The following is a 20,643-nucleotide window of genomic DNA, read 5'->3' as shown; positions in this document are numbered from 1 at the left end:
CTTTATTACAAAGGGAATTGAGTACGAGCAAAGAAATCCTTTTGCATTTGTATAGGGCCCTGGTGAGACCACACCTGGAGTATTGTGTACAGTTTTGGTCTCCAGGGTTAAGGAAGGACATCCTGGCTGTAAAGGAAGTGCAGCGTAGATTCACAAGGTTAATTCCTGGGATGTCCGGACTGACGTACGCAGAGAGGTTAGAGAGACTGGGCTTGTACACGCTGGAATTAAGGAGATTGAGGGGGGATCTGATTGCAACATATAAGATTATTAAGGGATTGGACAAGATAGGGGCAGGAAATATGTTCCAGATGCTGGGAGAGTCCAGTACCAGAGGGCATGGTTTGAGAATAAGGGGTAGGTCATTTAGGACAGAGTTAAGGAAAAACTACTTCTCCCAGAGAGTTGTGGGGGTCTGGAATGCACTGCCTCGGAAGGTAGTGGAGGCCAATTCTCTGGATGCTTTCAAGAAGGAGCTAGATAGGTATCTTATGGATAGGGGAATCAAGGGATATGGGGACAAGGCAGGAACCGGGTATTGACAGTAGATGATCAGCCATGATCTCAGAATGGTGGTACAGGCTCGAAGGGCCGAATGGTCTACTTCTGCACCTATTGTCTATTGTCTATAATACTTCAAAGTTCAAAATAAATATTATTATCAAAGTACATATATGTTGCCACATACAACCCTGAGATTCATTTTCCTGTGGGCATACTCAGCAAATCTATAGAATAATATCTATCAGAGGATCAATGAAAGATCAACCAGAGTGCAGAAGACAACAAACTGTGCAAATGCAAATATAAATAAATAGCAATAAATAATGAAAACATGAGATAATGAGACAAATAGTCCTTAAAGTAAGATCATTGGCTGTAGGAACATTTCAATGATGGGGCAATTCAATAGCCTGACGGTTGAGGGTAGTAACTGTTCCTGAACCTAGTGGTGTGAATCCTAAGGTTCTTGTACTTTCTATCTGATGGCAGCAGCGAGATTAGTTGTAAAGAACTTCAGATATTACAATGTTGTAATGCTATATAAACATAAACTAATAGTATTTAAATTTTAATTTGAAATTTATTTTGATGAAAATGGTACTTTATTAGACAAAAATTGATGAATGCATTTTAAACAAACCCTTGAACTGTGGTGAGTCAAACCTTCATGTCACACTTTGATGGACTATACTCTGTGTAGACCTAATTAAGGGTCTTGGTCGAAAATGTTACCTATTTATTTCTCTCTATGCTGCCTGACTCACTGAGTTCCTTCAGTATTTTGTGTGTAGCAAATGTAACAAAAGTTCTAAATATTTCAGGAATGTTTTTATTCTGTATGTAACTACAACAGGAAGTATCTACAGTAAGAGGTTACTTCTCCAGAGGTACGAAGCTTTCAGTCAGAAGAAACTAAATGTAAACACAGGCATTCGAGCAAACAGTAGGAAATACAGGTGTCCCCACCTTTACAAAGGTAGAGCATTCCTATGAAACCTTTTTTAAGCTGAAATGGCGTAAAGCGAAGAACCATTAATTTATATGGGGAAAATATTCGTAAAAGCGAAAATCCTCTTTGTAATGCGAAAACAGGTTACTAATGTACGTCTTTTGTAAAAGTGAAGTGCCGTAAAGCGAACATTCGTAAAGCGGGGGTCACCTGGTATGTTCAAATTAATCAGCTGCAGCAGGCAAAGGGAAATGGTAAGGGTGGGCAGTTATACAGGATAAACTTGCTTTCCAGTGTTTTCAATTAATTTATTCTCTTGCAGCACCTTGCTGATGAATGCAGGAGCTGTGTTGAACTTCAAACTGTGAGTATAAAATGCTGGACGGGAATGAATTCAGGCTTTTGTGGCTGAAATATACAGTATGTCTTCATTCCATTTAATGGTTAAAAGTTAGAATCTCATAATTTTAGAAAATTCTATTGCCTGATTTTTGAGAGGAATGGGAAAGATAGGGCATTACACAAGGAGCCTTAAAATATAAAATGAGAGCTTTTCAGTTGAATTTGGTATTGAAAGTCCATATTTAAAGGAGAACAAAATAAATTGTTACTCTAGTTCTGATGCAGCACAATAAAAACACTAAGATAAAGAACGTAATAATAAAAAAGCAATAAATACAAGTACATAAGGTGGCATGTATCCATTGATTGTATGTCCATAGGGACAGAAGTGTCTGTACATAAGGTGACTGTCAGGAAATAAGGTGGTGGATGGAGGTGTTGATCAACCTTATTGTTTGAGGAAAATTTTTGTTTTTGAGTGGTAGTCCTGACATGGATGCTATAATTTCTCCCAGATGGGAGTGGGACAAGCAGTCCCTAAACAGGATGAGAGGGATGTTACTGACCTTTTTCCGGCACCTTTCTGTATGGACATCCTTGATAGACTTGATGGATATCCAGTCCTAGATCAGTCAAGGATAGTGGATTTCCTTCCCTATGGACCCCTGTAAACTAGATTGTTACCTTCATGGTCACTGTCATCGTTGCCGACTTATTCCATTTATTCAATTAATAATCTAAGTTCTCTGGATAAACTTCTTACCTCTGCACCATTAGTGCTTGGTTCTGTATTATTATCTTGTAGCGATGTGCTGCACACAGCGCTGAAATAACGACACGCAGTCGGTAAGTCGTTTCGAGACTAGTTTATTCAAGCTTCACGGCGCTGGCATTTAATCCCCAGCGCCCGCCCTCTCCGGGCGGAAATGACGTCAGAGGCGTATTACCAAAGTCTCCCCCTGCGCGCTGGCTATTTGTGAGCCGGTTTGCCTGTGCAGAAAGTGGGTGGCCACAATCTGTCGAATAGCAGAACCTGTATTTTTTAATGTTTATTTGGTCACAAGGGGCAATAACCATTTGGTTCTTTGCATGGGGTTGTTTCTTTTTAGCAATAAACAACCGGAAGCTGCTCCAATCAATCTACATATGTAAACTAACTTATGTAGATTTTCACAAATAAAATGGTGATGATTATATTTAAGAAAAAACCACAGCAGCTCATTTATTGAATACCAAAAAATGGACACAAAGCATGCCAAAAGATCCTTACGTAACTACATCATCACGTTAGACCAGCCTCTTACAGTAAAAACCCCAATTCAATGTCGTGAATTATGTACGTTTCCACTAATTACATTACCCTACAACATGTCAAACAATGAGATTCTAAACCAAGGTTTAGTACAACTTAATTTTTATTAGCACACAAGGTCCACATTTGATTTACTGTTCCAACTTATCACCTCTTGTACTAAATTGTAAGAATTTAATACAAGGAGATTGGAAGAAAAAACGAAAGAAAGGCTGTAAGAGTCATCAGGAGCAATATGGATTATTTGTTGTTTTTATTATGTTTCTTCTTGTAGTTCTAGCTTTCTTTACGCTTGTTTAATGTTCGTATAATCTCCTGTTTCTATACTTAGAGTAACTTATATTATATTTGGATCTATACTTTTGTATTTCTTTGCTAAGCTGAAGTCTGACTCGGTTAGTAGCTGCTAAACTGCTTTCTTATCTAAACTTACTCAAACCGGTTTGCAGTATAAAAGGAAATCATGTGCTCACATTCCTTTGTTACAGCCAGGTACAGCCACTTACAGTTCGTTAAATTCCTTTATGACCCCTCTACCTTGCTTGCTGGTTAAACCTGACCCTGTCTGTCTACGATGAAAATCTAATAAAACGGCTGTAATCGTCAGATTTGTGCCTCATTCTCCTTCTGGACAAATCATCTCCAGATCTAACACCAGGAGTGACCATAGCAATAAGGAGGCACCGAGTTTGGAACTCAGAGAATACTGCCACCCCCATTAAAGTGAGTCTGGCGAGTTCATCTCATGTAGGTAGTATCTGACTCCAAGCCATGAATCTTGCAGAAGTGATAAGATGGAACATTAAATCAAATCTTTACTTTTTAGAATTCAGTAGTAGTCACTGCCGGATGATGATGCTGGTAATCATAAATGGTAACGCTTAAATAACTCGAGATCTAGTTATATGAGCCTTGGTTGGAATCTCTGATCAATGCATCAGTGGATACCATATAGATAATAGGGTCAACACTATCATTCCCCAAACATTCAGTTCTCATAAGTTCACATGCTTGTAACATCTACTGGTGTGTACTCAAGGAGAATAGGTGTTCTCCTTCAAAAATAGCATGAGTAATACAGTTAGACAGACAAATAGTTAGAGATTGGTCAGTATGATGTGGGCATCACTGAGTTGTGGCTGAAAGAAGGTTATAGTTGGGAGTGTAACATCAAAGAGTATACTTTGTATTGAAAGGACAGGCAGGAAGGTCTAGGCAGTGGTGTGGCTCTGTTGGTAAGAGATGGAATTACATCTTTAGGAAGAGGTGACATATGGTCAGAGAATGTTGAATCTTTGTGGGTGGAATTTCAAAAAATTGCAAGGGTGAAAAACCAATATGGGAATCATATATAGGCCAGCAAATAGTAACCAAGATGTGGGGTTGAGATTGCAAAGGGAGCTGGAAAAGGAATGTAATAAGGGTAATGACACAATTGTAATGCGGGACTTCAGTATGCAAGGGGATTGCGAAAGTCGGGTTGGTGTCAGATCGTAAGAGAGGGAATTTGTTGAATGCCTATGAGATGGCTTTTTAGAAAGCTTTGTGCTTGAGCCTACTCAGGGAATGGCTATCAGATCTGGTGTTGTGTAATAACCCAGATCTTATTAGGGAGCTTAATGTAAAGGAACCCTAAGGAGGCAGTGATCATAATGATTGAATTCATACTGCAATTTGAGAGAGCATAACTCGCATGTATCGCAGTGGAATAAAGGGAATTACAGAGGCATGAGAGAGAAGCTTGCCCAGGTGGATTGGAGGAGGATACTGGCGGGGATGGTGGCAGAGCAAAGATGGCTGAAGTTTCTGGGAATCGTTCACAAAGTGCAGGATAGATAAGTCTCACAGAAGAAGTAGTTCTCAATTGACGGGTAGGCAACTGTGGCTGACAAGGGAAGTTTAGGACAGCATAAAAGCCAAGGAAAGGGCATATAAGTTAGCAAAAGTGAGTGGGAAGTTGGATGACTGGGAAGCTTTGAAAATCCAACAAAATTCAACTAAAAAGCTATAAGAAGGGAAAAGATGGAATATGAGAGGAAACTAGACAATAATATAAAGCAAGAAATTTAAAGTTTTTTCAGTTATATAGAATAAAAGGGTGGTGAGAGTTGATAATGTACCACTGGAAAATGATGCTGGTGAGGTAGTAATGGGGGACAAAGAAATGGCAGATGAACTTAATGGGTTACTTTGCATCTGTCATCACTGTGGAAGACACTAGCTATGTGCCAGAGGTCTGTGAGTGTCAGGGAGCAGGTGTGAGTACTATTGCTATTACAAAGGAAAAAGTGCTAGACAAACTCAAAGGCCTTAAGTTGGGTAAGTCACCTGGGGTAGATGGATTACATCCCAGAGTCCTGAGAGAGTTTGTTGAAGAAACTTGATTCTGGCATAGTCCCAGAGGACTGGAAGATTGCAATTGTCACTCCACTCTTTAAGAAGGGAGGAAGGCAGAAGAAAGGAAATTATGGGCCTGTTAGCCTAACCTCAGTAGTTGGGGTAAGTATTGGCAGTCATTTATTAAGAATGAGGTTTCAAGGTACTTGGAGACTAATAATGAAGTAACTCAAAGCTAGCATGGTTTCTGTAAAGGGAAATCTTGCCTGGTGACTCTGTTAGTTCCTCAAGGAAGTAACAAGTGAGGACAAAGAGGCAGTGGGTGTCATCTACTTGGATTTTCAGAAGGTGTTTGATAAGGTGCAAGCACATGACAAGATAAAATCCTATGGCATTACAGGAAAGATACTGGCATGGATAGCAGAATGGCTGACAGGCAGGAGGCAGCAAATGGGGAAAAAAGGTGCCTTTTCTGGTTGACTAGTGGTGTTCCTCATGGGTCAGTATAGGTATCACTGCTTTTCACATTGTTTGTCAATGATTTAGATAGTGGAATTAATGGCTATGTGGCAAAGTTTGTGTATGATACAAAGATAGGTGGAGGGGTAGGTAGTGCTGAAGAATCAATGCGATTGCAACAGGTCTCAGACAAATTGGAAGAATGGGCAAAAAAGTGGCAGATGGAATACAGTGTTGGGAAATGTATGATAATGCATTTTGGTTAAAGGAACAATAGTGTGAACTATTATCTGAAAGGGGAGAAGGTTCAAACATCAGAGATACAGAGGAACCCAAGAGTTCTCGTGCAAGACTCACAGAAGATTAATTTACAGGTTGAGCCTGTGCTAAAGAAGGCAAATGCAATGTTGGCACTTATTGCAAGGAGATCATGCTGAGACTTTATTAGACAATAGTCAGGTTGCACTTAAGAGTATTGTCAACAGTTTTGGGCCCCATATCTCAGAAAGGATGTATTGTCGTTGGAGAGAGTTCGGAGAAGGTTCACGAGAATGATTCCAGAAATGAAGGGGTTAACATACAAGGAACTTTTGGCAGCTTTAGGCCTGTACTCACTGGAATTTAGAAAAATGCAGTGGGTGGGGGATCGCATTGAAACCTACTGAATGTTGAAAGGGTGGATGTGGAGAGGATGTTTCCAGTGGCAGGGGTATCCAGAACTGGAGGGCACAGCCTCAAAATTGAGGGGTGACCCTTTAGAACAGACGCAAGGAAGAATTTTTTTAGCCTGGGAATAGTAGATCTGCAGTGGAGGCCAAGTCCATGCTTATATTTAAGTTGGAAGTTGATAGTTTCCTGATCGGTCAGGGCATCAAAGGATATGGCAAGAAGGCTGGTGTATGGGGTTGAATGTCATTCAGGATCAGCCATGATGAAATGGCAGAGCAGACTCAATGGGCTGAATGGCCTATTTCTGCTCCTGTTGTCTTAATGCAATGGGATCCAGGGTAAACACATCTACAGTAAATGTTTGAGCTCAGCATATCAGGAAGGGAACAATTACATGGATACTTTGTCCCATAAAGTTCCCATTTCCCATAAACTGAGATGTTCTGCTTCAGACAGAGTCAGTGACAAGAGCTTGTGACTCAAGTGAGGGAAATCAGTGGGCTGAGAAGGAAAGAGTGTAGGAGCCTCAGTGTCCCCAGTTCAGTTGGCGGCAGTGATGCCTGGTTTCGTGTCTGTGACTCACATTTGTGAATGTCAGTTCTGAAGCTATATGCTTACTTTTATTGTTTGCACGAATTTTTATCTCTCTGTATATGCTGTGTTTGACAGTCTTTTGTTTTAATGGGTTCTATTGGGCTCTATTTTGTTTTGTCTGCCTGTAAAGAGATGAATCTTTATAAAGTATACATACAATGATAATAAATATACTTTTGAACTTTTTTGTCCAAAGGATTTGTTGTTTTATCAGCTTCTTTGGATGAACTGACTGACCATTACATTGTGGTACCAGAAGACCTTTCAGTTAGAGGACCAAACAAAAATTAGTGGTAGTAAGGGACAGAAGTAGTAAAGGGGACAAACATTCATTATAGCAAAGAGCAAAAGTCCAGAAAGCCTGTTGCCTGCTTGGTAAGTGTTCAGGACACTTGCTCAAGGCTGCTGTGGAACATGCAGTGGAAGAAAGAGAATCGAATCATTGGTGTATGTATCAATTTCATAGGTAGGACAAATAAATATGTTCTGCGTTGTCGGTCAGTCTGAGGCCCTAGGCATGTAATTAAGAAGTCGTGAAGTTCTAGTCATGCAGCATAGACACAGGTCCTTTAGCCCACCATGTCCACATCAACCAAAATTAAAGGCAAAGGATCTCATATGGAAGAAGAGTCAAGTTCCTCAGTAACCAAACAGTAGAACCAAGAGTAAAGGTAGAAATAATTGGAGCTAATCAGAAAAGTATGACAATGATCATGTGGATCGTAAAGTACCTACAGTGGAAAGGGTAATTGGACAAAGGAAATCTTGATTTGTGGTTCTGTCGTACTGGATCTGCAATGAGATTAATTATTACCTCACAGTGAAGGTGTCCTCAATAGCAGTGATTATAGTACTACCAAATTCTACTATTCGTTTTGACGGAGAGTAGAAAGGGTTTAAGATGAGAATCTTAAGCTTAATTATAAGTAAACAAAAGCAGAGCCTGCTGAAGTGAGCCAGCATATTGGCTTAAGGGACCAGTTAATCAAGATGTGGTGGCGGCAAGCATAGAACATAGAAATTTACAGCACATTACAGGCCTTTTGGCCCACAATACTGTGCTAACCATGTAACCTACTCTAATAACTGCTTACCACATAGCCCTTGATTTTTCTAAGCTCCATGTACCTTTCTAAGAGTCTCTTAAAAGACCCTATTGTATCCGGCTGTACCACCATCGCTGTCAGTGCATTCCACGCACCCACCACACTCTGTTTGGAAAAACTTGCCTCTGACATCCCCCTTTAACCTACTTCCAAGCACCTTAAGACTATGCCCCCACGTGTTAGCCATTTTAGCCCTGGGGAAAAAGCCTCTGGCTATCCACGTGATCAATGCCGCTCATTATCTTGTACACCTCTATCAGCTCACCTCTCGTCTTCCATCACTCCAAGGAGAAAAGGCCAAGTTCACTCAACCTATTCTCATATGGCATGCTCTCCAATCCAGGCAACATCCTTGTAAACCTCCTCTGCGCTCTTCCTATAGTATCCACATCCTTCCTGTAGTGAGGTGACCAGAACTGACCGCAGTACTCCAAGTGGGGTCTAATTAAGGTCTTGTATAGCTGTAACATTACCTCATGGTTCTTGACCTCAATCCCAAGGTTGATGAAGTCCAACACACCACACACCTTCTTAACAACACTTAACAACAAAGCACAGCAGCTTTGAGTGATATATGAACGTGGACACCAAAATCTCCCTGATCATCACACTACCCAGAGTCTTACCATTAATATATATTGTCTTCAAATTTGACCTACGGAAATGAACAACTTCACACTTATCTGCATTGGACTCCATCTGCCACTTCTCAGCCCAGTTCTGCATCCTATCAATTTCTTGCTGTAACCTCTGACAACCCTCCAGTCTATCCACAACAACCCAACTTTTGTGTCATTAGCACACTTACTAACCACTCTTCTACTTCCTCATCCAGGCCATTTATAAAAATCACAAAGAGAAGAGGTCACAAAACAGATTGTTGTGGAACACCACTGGTCACTGACCTCCATACAGAATATGAACCATCTAGAATCATCCTTTGCCTTCTGTGGGCAAGCCATCATTTAAGGGGATCTTCAGAAAACAGAATTGATGCATTCCAATTAGGAAGAGATTTTCCAATCACTATCCGCGGTTAAGGAAAAAGACCAAGTTTGTAATTGCACAAGAGTGGCAGGCTATAAAACTGAATAGAGAAGATAGAATAGCAAGGGGTGACTAAACAATTAATAAGGAAAAAAATTATGATATAAAACTAGCCAACAATATGAAAACAGATAGTAAAAGTTTCTATAGATATTTAAAAATAGAGTTTAAAAAGTTAGTCCTGTTGAAAGTGAGTCTGTAGAATTCGTAATAGCAAATGAGTAGATAGTTATTTTATCAGTTGCCTTTTGTAGATATCAATAAAATGTCAGTAATATCTACAAATCAGGAATTAGAACAGAGGGAGGAATGCAGCAAAACAACTACAGTTCAATTAGCTTAACTGTTGTAGGGAAAAATTTAGAATATATTATTTAAATGGACACTATTAAAAAAATTCAGGGTTATCACAGTCCAGTATTGTTTTGTGAAACAGAAGTGATGCTTTACTGATTTAAATTGAGTCATAGTCATGCAGCACAGAAACAGTGCCTTCAGCCTGCTCCATCTAGATTCTAGACCGACCATCTATACTCACCAGTTTACCAACACCTGGTCTATTACCTTCTATGCCTACATAATGCAGTCTTCATTCTCACATCAGACTGCACTACCCTTCTCTCAAAGGGTACCCCAACGGGTCACCCTGTTGTCTAGTGACCTTCTATGCCTACATAATGCAGTCTAGATAACTGACATGAATACTGAAACTAAAATTAATCATGGTTACTCACAAAAACATTCATCAACACAGCAGAATTTCTGGATAAATGTAGCGGCCAATCTGGCTTATTTACACTGCTCTCTTGTTTGCACTGCATGAGATGACCAATTGACTTTTCCTCATTTTGTATTTTAGAAAGAGAAAAGAACTGCAAGGTTTTGGTGAAGATGGACGACAGCTGACGACAGGTATTTTTATTTCTTAAGGCTTCTAAATTAAAATTTCCTTCTGCGATCTGATCCTTCAGTACACCACTGAAAGTATTATATTATGGGAGCTTGAATGATCAGTTCCATGTGAAGGGGTTGGTATTATCATTTGGTAGAGTTCCATCTTGTGTTACCTGTTCCGTCTTGCATTCATTCACTACACACATGCCACTTGTATCTATGTCACACAGTTGTTAATATATAGGTTTACAAAACTGCCACCACATTAGTTTGAGTAGTTTTAATCAAGTTCTAACTAACTGTCATAGTTTATTTTAAGACATCAACTATTCTGTGTTGTTTACTTTGGTTTGGAAAGGAGATTTTAACAATATCAATCTGAATTTCTCGCTTTTATTCATGAACATACTTTTCAATACAACAACGGAAGTATGTAGCTCAGAACAGCTGGGGTCTAAGAACAAAACAAATGGATTAATTTGAAAATACTGGAATTTTCAAGTTGTGCAAACTAGACTCGTATCCCAAGCATTCCTAAGTTCCATTGAGGAGAATCTTTTTGGTCAGTATGTAGAAAACTCAAAAAATGAAATGGATAGGGAATAATTTTGGAATGAAGTGGGGAAGATGGCAGGAATGCCAGAAGGAGAAAGTGTGGATGGTAGTTAATTCAGTCAGGTAGCACACGGCAGCAGTGGCCTTTCGGATCTGGTGCTACTTTAATTTAGTTTTTTAATTTAATTTTAAGGCACAATTAGGGTTTAGGGCAATGGATAACAGAGTGACTATCTACCATTGCCAGATACTGCTACAATACAGAGATTGCCCAAAAACAAACCTTCATGAAAATCTGCTGGTTAGATTGCGCGACCATGGCATGCTGAGGGAATCGGGCCTGCAGTCCTCGGAGTTGCCTGATGCTGGTGGCCAGATGTGGGGACGTCATAAGCAGTGTGCGAGGAAGCGAGGTGAGCGGGCAGGAGTCCGTGCTAGGAGAAAAGCAAGCCCTAGCCGGCCGGCTCGCCAATGGACATTAAGTTGGACGACATCTGTGGCAACAAAGTACTCAGCAGGAGTACAGAAATGGACGGAATCCTGGACGCCGCCATTCAGCTGTTTATATATGCAACAGATTTTCCCTCAAGCCATCGGACTACCAACCTACTGACCTCTGCTGTGCCTGTTGTCCTGTTTGTTATTTATTGTAATACTTGCTGTGTACTTTATGTAGTCCTGGGTAGGTCTGTAGTCCAGTGTAGATTTTGTGTTGGTTTATGCAGTTCAGTGTAGTTTTTGTATTGTTCATATAACATGTCCTGAAAAACGTCTCGTTTTTACTGTGTACTGTATCAGCAGTTATGGTCGAAATGACAATAAAAAGTGACTTGAAGTAATGGAAAAAGGCAAAGATAATTGGAGTCAGACCAATTTTTTTAGCTGAAAGGCAAAAGATGTTTCAGAAGGAGACTAAGGTTCAAGATAGATTTTACTCACAAAGAAAACAAGGAGGAGGTACAAATTGAGAGTCTTCTGAATGGCAAAATGCAAAGATATGGGGCCTTATTTTCATCCTTTGGGTCAATGAGTACAAATGTTGGGATGTGATGTTATAGCTGTTCAGAGGTTGCCAAGATCACCCTTAATATTATTATTTACAGTTCTGGTTGCTATAGAATTGGAATGATATTATTAAGCTATGAAAATGCAGACAGTATTCACAAGGGTGTTACTGGGAATGGAAGATTTGAGTTATAATAAGAGTCTAGTTGACCTGAAACTCATTTCTCTGGATTGAAGGAGGCTGAGGGATGACTGTACAGAGGTTTATAACATCATACAACACACACAAAATGCTGGTGGAACACAGCAGGCCAGGCAGCATCTGTAAGGAGAAGCTCTGTCAATGTTTCGGGCCGAGACCCTTCATCAGGACTAACTGAAAGGAGAGAAACTAAGAGATTTGAAAGTAGTGGGGGGAGGGGAAAATGCAAAATGATAGAAGACCGGAGGGGGTGGGATGAAGCTGAGAGCTGGAAAGGTGATTGGTGAAAGGGATACAGAGCTGGAGAAGGGAAAGGATCATGGGACGGGAGGCCTCGGGAGAAAGAAAGGGGGAGGAGGAGCACCAGAGGGAGATGGAGAACAGGCAGAGTGATGGGCAGAGAGAGAGAAAAAAACCAAACAACTAAATATGTCAGGGATGGGGTAAGAAAGGGAGGAGGGGCATTAACGGAAGTTAGAGAAGTCAATGTTCATGCCATCAGGTTGGAGGCTATCCCACCGGTATACAAGGTGTTCCTCCAACCTGAGTGTGGATTCATCATGACGGTAGAGGAGGCCATGGATAGACATATCAGAATGGGAATGGGACATGGAATTAAAATGTGTGGCCACTGGGAGATCCTGCTTTCTCTGGCGGACCAAGCGTAGGTGTTCAGCGAAACCGTCTCCCAGTCTGCGTCGGGTCTCACCAATATATAAAAGGCCACACCGGGAGCACCAGGCGCAGTATACTACACCAGCCGACTCACAGGTGAAGTGTCGCCTCACCTGGAAGGACTGTCTGGGGCCCTGAATGGTGGTGAGGGAGAAAGTGTAAGGGCAGGTGTAGCACTTGTTTTGCTTACAAGGATAAGTGCCAGCAGGGAGATCGGTGGGAAGGGATGGAGGGGACGTGGACAAGGGAGTCGTGTAGGGAGTGATCCCTGCGGAAAGCAGAAAAAGGGGGGGGGGGGGAGGGAAAGATATGCTTGGTAGTGGGATCCCGTTGGAGGTGGTGGAAGTTACGGAGAATTATATGTTGGACCTGGAGGCTGGTGGGGTGGGAGGTGAGGACAAGGGGAACCCTATCCCGAGTGGGGTGGCGAGTGGATGGGGTGCGGGAAATGGGAGAGATGCGTTTGAGAGCAGAGTTGATGGTGGAAGAAGGGAAGCCCCTTTATTTAAAAAAAGGAAGACATCTCCTTTGTCCTGGAATGAAAAGCTTCATCCTGAGAGCAGATGCAGCGGAGACGGAGGAATTGTGAGAAGGGGATAGCATTTTTGCAAGAGACAGGGTGGGAAGAGGAATAGTCCAGGTAGCTGTGAGAGTCTATGGCTTATAGTAGATATCAGTAGATAAGCCGTCACCAGAGATGATGACCATGATCCTTTCCCTTCTCCAGCTCTGTATCACTTTTTGCCAATCACCTTTCCAGCTCTTAGCTTCATCCCACCCCCTCCAGTCTTCTATCATTTCGCATTTCCCCCTCCCCCCACTACTTTCAAATGTCTTAGTATCTCTCCTTTCAGTTAGTCCTGACAAAGGGTCTCGGTCCAAAACGTCGACAGAGCTTCTCCTTATAGATGCTGCCTGGCCTGCTGTGTTCCACCAGCATTTTGTGTGTGTTGTGTGAACTTCCAGCATCTGCAGATTTCCTCGTGTTTGCGCTTTATAACATCATGAAGGGTCAGTCTATTTCCTTGTGTAGGGTTATGAAACTATAGGGCATGGGTCAAGGTGTGAAGGGCAAATTTAGAGGGATATGGTCAAACACAGGTAAATGATACTAACTTGGATAGGCACCTTGGTTAGTAATTGGTGGGTTGGGCCTAAAGACCTTTTTTAATGCAATGTACACCTTGAGGTCACCACTTTAGAGGAAAGATATATTGTAGAGGAGTGGCTTACAGATATGTATCCAGCATTGGAAGCTATTCACTAAGACGGAAGACTGGATAGGGCTGGATATGAAAGCTGAGGGGAGAAGGAGGGCCTTAAAAGACATGTATAAAATTATGGGAGGCCACAGGGAGGAAACAGAAAGTGAGAATCCAAAGGCATGCATTTAAGGTAATTTGTAGAATTAGTAGAGGAGGATGGGGAAAGTGTTTTAATGCAGAGTGCTATAGGGGTTTGCAACTCCTTGTCACAGTACGGTCGGCCCTCCTTATTGGCGGGTTCCGCACGTGCGGATTCAACTAACAGCGGATCGGGAAAACCCAGAAGTTCCCTCTCCAGCACTCATTGTTTGAGCATGTACAGACTGTTTTTTCTTGTAATTATTCCCTAAATAATACGGTATAACAACTATATACATTGCATTCACATTGTATTAGGTATTATAAGTAATCTAGAGATTATTTTAAAGTACAAGCAGTCGCCGGGTTATGAACGAGTACCGTTTCTGAGTCTGTCTTGAAGTCAGAACAGGTATATCCAGTATTATTTAGCATCAGTCAGTCAAACGTTTGTCTTGGTATATAGTATATATTTTACCTTTCTATGCATACAAAACACTTAAGAAATGTATATTTCAATAATTAAACCACTGCATTGCTTAGAAATAATTGTAGCTCTCATTGGGGCAGGGCCTTGCACATGCTCCATTAAAATTGTTCCGATCGTTGACCGACTGTAGCCTAACACTTTTCCAATGACCGATGGTGTTTCACCTCTTTCTGATTGCTTTATTACTTCCACTTTATTTTCAATCATGATCATCATTATTTTCATGAACATAAAACATTGTAGATTCAGAGCTATGCCGCCGGGTCCTAATGTCCACCGCACAACTGGTTAAATAAGGGACTTGAGCATCCGCATTTTTTGGTATCTGCGGGAGGTCCCGGAACCAATCCCCCGCGGATAAGGAGGGCCAACTGTACTCCAGTGTGTATTTGAAAAATTGTGACTCCACAGAGCTTCAGAACTAGTGCTGGAAGGTGGGGTTTAGGAAGAGCTCTTTTTCTACTAATCTGGAGATGATGGATGTTCATATTTTCTCTGATCCTGGTATTAAATGCTTATAGTGCTGGTGTATATTTGTTGAGGGGTTTAAATAGAAATTTAAATTGTTTCTGAAATAGAATGTGTAAATAGAATGACTATGGAGAATGGTGCACTTACCATACTCAGCCACCAGGTGGCAAGCCTGATCAAATTTCTAAGGTACTTTTAGACCAGAAGAGACCATTTGGCCATTGAGTCTGCTCCATCGTTTCATCATTACTGACCCATTTTCCCTCTCTGCTCCAATCCTCTGCCTTTTCCCCATCTGTCTTCATTTCCTGACCAATCAAATATATATCAACCTCTACCTTAAATATACCAATGACTTGGCTTCCACAGCCACCTGTGGATATGAATTACATTGATTCATCACTCTTTGGTGAAAGAAATCCCTCCTCATCTCCGTTCTAAAGGGACCCTCCCACCGCCCCATTCTGAGGCTGTATCCTCCGGTCTTAGACTGCCCCACCATTTCATCCACTCTGTTGAAGCCTTTCAATAAGTTTAATTGAGGTCATCCATCATTGTTCTGAATTCAAGTGAGTAGAGCTCCTTTTATGACAAGCCTTTCAATCCCAGAATCATTTTTGTGTAACTCCTTTGAGCTCTCTTCAATGTCAGCACATCCTTTCTTAGAATTCAGACCCAAAACTGCTCACAATATTCCAAGTGAGACCTCACCTCTGCTTTATAAAGCCTCAACATTACATCCTTGCATTTATATTCTAGTCCTCTTGAAATGAATGCTAATATCACAACTGCCTTCCTTACCACTGTTCAACGTGCAAATTAACCCTTAGAGAATCCTGTGCCTTGCACCTCAGACTTTTAAATTTTCTCTCCTAGAAAATGGTCTGCACATTTATTTCTTCTACTAAAGTGTATGACCATACCCTTCTTGACACTATATCTGCCACTTATTTGCCCATTCTCCTAATCTGTCTGAGTCCTTTGTAGCCTCTATGTCCTCAAAGTTACCTGCTGCTTCAATTATTTTCACACTGTCTGCAAATATGGCTATGAAGCTATCAATAAAGAGTATTATTCTAACATTATGGCTAGCTTAACTTCATATTCCATCTTTTGCTTCTTTATGACTTTTTAGTTGCCTTCTGTTGGTTTTTTTAAAAGCTTCCCAATCCTCTATCTTCCCATCAAATTTGCACTATTATATACCCTCTCTTTAGCCTTTACATTGATTTTGATTTCTCTTGTTTGCCACGGTTATGTCATCTTGCCTTTAGAATACCTCTTCCTCTTTGGGATGTATATATTTCGTGCCGTCCAAATTGCTCCCAGGAATTACAGCCATTGTTGCTCTGCCATCATCCCTGCCAGTGTTCTTTTCCAATTAATATTGGCCAGATCTTCACTCATGCCTCTAATTCCCTATACTCCACTGCAATACTGATACATCTGACTTTAGCTTCTCCTTCTCAAATTCAGGGTAAATTCTATCATATTATGATCAATGTCCTGTATCCTCTGTGTTCTTTTACTTTAAGCTCTCTAATCAATTCTAGTTCATTGCATAACACCTAATCCAGAATAGCTGATTCCCCTAGTGTGCTTAACTATGAGCTGCTCTTAAAGAGCCATCTCACAGGCATTCTAGAAATTCCCCCTCATGGGATCTAGCACCTCCCAGCATATTGAAATCCCCCATGACTATTGTAACATTGTCCTTTAGTTTGGGGTCTTTTTACCCTTGCAGTTCCTTAGCTGTACCCACAATGATTCAACACCTTCTGACCCTATATCACCTCTTTCTAATGATTTGATTTAATTTTTTTTACCAACAGAGACATACCAACCCTGCTGCCTACTTCCTTGTCCTTTTGATACAATCTGTGTCACTGGATGTTAAGCTTCCAGCTATAACCACCTTTTAGCCACGATTCAGTGATGCCCACAATGTCATACATGCCAGACTATAACTGTGCTACAAGTACATATCGTATACTGTGTGCATTCAAATCTAACACCTTCAGTCTTGTATTCATCACCCCTTTCAAATTTGTCCACCTTTTATGTTGCAACTCATCAAGTAAACTGTAATTTTGCTCTTATCATCAGCCTGTCCTTGCTAGGAGTTTCACTGCACACTGCCTCTGTTTATAAACAGTGACATCACTTTGTTTCCCAACCCCTGCCAAATTAGCTTAAATCCTCCCAAACAGCTCTGCAAACATGCCTGCAAGGATATCAGTCCCCCTTGGGTTCAAGTGTAACCCATCCCTTTGTACAAGTTGTACCTTCCCCAGAAAAGATTGCAAAGATCCATAAATCTGATTCCCTGTCCCCGGATCAGTTCCTCAGCCACGCATTCATCTACCAAATCATCCTATTCCTACCCTCATTGGCACGTGTCATGGGCAGCAATCCAGAGATTACTACTCTGGAGGTCTTGTTTTTTCAGCATTCTACATAACTCCCTAAAATCTCTCTTCAGGACCTCCTCAGCTTTCCTACCTAGGTCATTGGTGCTAATATGTACCAAGACCTCTGGCTGCTCACCTTCCCCCTTTAAAATGCCATGGACCTGATCCGAGACATTCCTGACCCTGGCACATACCATCCGGTGTCTCCATTGCATCCACAGAATCTTGTCTCTGTTCCTCTGACTGTGGAATCTTCCATCACCACTGCAGTCCTCTTAATCTCTCTTCTTCTGAACCACAGCACCAGACTCAGTGCCAGCGAGTCAGTCACTGAGGCTTTTCCTGGAAGATCATCCCCCTCAACAGTATCCAAAGTGGTATACTCGTTATTGAAGGGAATGGCCGTCCTTCAATAACCCTAACTCTAATGCAGGGTACTCAGCACTGGCTGTCCATTTCCCTTCTCCTGTTAACTGCCTCCTGCAACCTAGGGGTGCCTACCTCCCTGTAGCTCGTATCTATCACCTCAATCTCCTGTATGAACTGAAAGTTGACAACCTAAGGTTTGCCTTGCGTTGCCAAACTTCCCTGAAGAGGGCAATAATAATACTCAAATTTCAATAAAACCATTTTATTGAGATCTACTGAAGGTCTGCAGATGGAGCTCATCATCTGTGGTTGGCAGTTCATCTAGGAAAAGGAAAACTCTGATCTCAAACCTGTGCTGCCTTGCAGTTATACACAATCATGGGGAAGGCTTTGGGAGTAAACCCCCAAGGGAAAATTCTGGAGCTGGAGTTCCTAAGGCAGTCCTACTTTGAGTTCAACGCAACTCCTGCGATGCTACTGGTACCAAATTGTATTGGTCACTGCCATTCCTTTAGGTTCATCAGATGCATGGAGAGGGGGAGCTTGCTGCATGGGCAACAGCTTTCTCTCTATATTGTACTGCCCATGCATGCGAATCCACTGACGGACCAATGGAGGCCTCATTCACTGAAGATCTGTAAGAATATAAAATTAAAACCTGATGTAAACCCAATCCCAATGCTGGATAATTCCTAGGACGGTGTTAAATTTTTTTTTTGATGCTCAATCTGGGTTCAGTGCACAAGTTAGATATTGTTGATTTTACATTGTTAAAAAGTGTGGATGAGTGTGTCCCTATGAAAATTTACTGTACCTTCCCAAACCAAAAGTTGTGGATGAACTAGGAAGTTCATAATCTGAGGGCTAAATCTGTGATATTTAGGCCTGGTGATCTAGATCTGTATTAAGGAAACCAGATAAGATTTGTGGAGGGCTATTCCCAGAGGCAAGGAACAAATCCGGGAGAAGGTGGAGGCGACATCGGATGCACATCAACTCTGGCAGGGTTTGCAGGCCAATACTTCCTACAAAGCAAAACCCAACATCATGAATGGCAGAATGCCTCACTACCAGATGAGCTCAATGCCTTTTATGCTCATTTTGAAAAGGAAAACAAAATTGCAGCTATGAGGATCCAATGACCTTGTGATCTCTGTCTTAGAGGCCGACATCAGCTGACACCTTGCGAGGCAGCAGGATCCAATAACTGTACCTGGTAAGGCTGTGAAAACCTGTGCCAACCAACTGCTGGGAGTATTCAAAGACATTTTCAATCACTCACTATTAGTCATGTTTCTACCTGCTTTAAAAGGGTAACAATTATACCAGTGCCCCAGAAGAACAGTGTGAGCTGCTTAGCGACTATTGTCTAGTACCCCTCATATTTATGGTGATGAAGTACTTTGAGAGGTTGGTCATGGCTGGAATCAACATTTGCCTCAGGAAGGACCTATTGCAATTTGCCTATTGCCACAATGTGTCTACAACAGATGCAATCTCAATGATTCTCCACACAGCCTTGGATCACATGGACAATGCAAATACCTACATAAGGGTGCTGTTTATAGACTATAGCTCAGCATTTAATACTATCATTCCTACAATCTTGATCGAAAAGCTGCAGAGCCTCCCTCTGCAACTGGAGAGGTGGATTGGAAATGACATCTCCACCTTGCTGACTCTCCACAGGGATGTGTACTTAGCCCACTGTTCTACTCTCATTACTGTATGGCTAGGCATAGCTCAAACAGCATCTGTACATTTGCTGATGATACAACCATTGTTGGCAGAATTTCAGATGGTGACTATAGGGCATACAGGAACAAGGTGTACTAGATAGTTGAGTGCTGAAGCAGCAGCAACCTTGTACTCAATGTCAGCAAGACCAAAGAGCTGATTGTGGACTTCAGGAAGGGGAAGATGAAGGACCACAAGCCGATCTTTAAAGAGGGATCAGAAGTGAAGAGAGTGGGCACTTTCAATTTCCTGGCTGTCAGTACCTCTGAGGACCTAACCTGGATGCAACACATTGATGCAGTAATAAAGAAGGCAAGACAGCGACTATATTTCAGTCAGAGTTTGAAGAGATTTGGTTCGTCAACTAAAACACTCAAACTTCTACAAATGTATCGTGGAGAGCCTTCTGACTGCATCACCACCTGGTATGAGGCAGGGAGCTACTGCACAAGATCAAAATAAGTTGCAGAAACTTGTAAAATAGGTCAACATTATCATGGGTACCAGCCTCCATAGTATCCAAGACATCTTCAAGGAGTGGTGCTTTAGGAAGGCAGATTCCAGCCATCATTAAGGATTCCCACCTACTTCACACTGTTACTGTGGGGAAGGACGTACAGAAGCCTGAAGGCACACACTCAATGATTCAGGTTTCCCAGCCAAATCAGCATGGTGGTTGTTGTCAGCTCTGGGCCTGACAAAAGGGGCAAAAAACAAGCAGCTTGTAGGATGGGGGAAGAGGCAGAACAAGCCTCTTGTTGGATTTGGAGTAGGCAAGAGGAGGGAAGCTGGAAGCCAGGAGCAGATGGGCAGTGATTTGGCCACCACTGCCAGCCCACCATCTGGACAGTGTTCTAGTTAAGGGTCAAAACACTCTGTGAAGGTTGGGAACCACCTGATGACATCTGCTCCTGGCTGGAGGCTACGGTTACCTCATAAGGTATCTGGAGAATGCACCCTAACAGGTGTATGTAACAAGTGTGTATATATGCTATTCGTCTTGGTCTGGTGTGCTGGATCTCACCTGACCGGCTTATCCTGCCCCCTAGCCTGCAAAGTGGTGTACCTCAAGATTCAATGCTGGGTCTGCTGTTACACAAGCAATGGGATTAGAAAATAGCAAGTATAATTTGGAATTGAGTATAAGAGCAAAAAGGTCCTCCTGCAGTTGT

General features: G+C 41.8%; 2 protein-coding genes across 4 annotated transcripts in view; one reads left to right on the top strand and one right to left on the bottom strand.

The window, feature by feature from the left end:
- tmem38a (transmembrane protein 38A) overlaps window positions 1-20,643 on the bottom strand; it is a 135,082-nt gene that overhangs the window by 55,815 nt on the left and 58,624 nt on the right. The gene's annotated exons all lie outside the window — the stretch shown is intronic.
- smim7 (small integral membrane protein 7) overlaps window positions 1-20,643 on the top strand; it is a 41,628-nt gene that overhangs the window by 7,336 nt on the left and 13,649 nt on the right. The window contains exons 2-3 of the mRNA XM_059991729.1: window positions 1,776-1,817; window positions 10,179-10,231. Coding sequence (XP_059847712.1) covers window positions 1,776-1,817; window positions 10,179-10,231 — 95 coding nt within the window. The remainder of the gene's footprint in view (window positions 1-1,775; window positions 1,818-10,178; window positions 10,232-20,643) is intronic.

This window comes from Hypanus sabinus, chromosome 16 (genome assembly GCF_030144855.1).
Source record: "Hypanus sabinus isolate sHypSab1 chromosome 16, sHypSab1.hap1, whole genome shotgun sequence".
In the NCBI taxonomy this organism is placed as follows: Eukaryota; Metazoa; Chordata; class Chondrichthyes; order Myliobatiformes; family Dasyatidae; genus Hypanus; species Hypanus sabinus.
The sequence above is the reverse complement of the archived record's forward strand: the minus strand, read 5'-3'. Positions and strand labels throughout refer to the sequence as shown.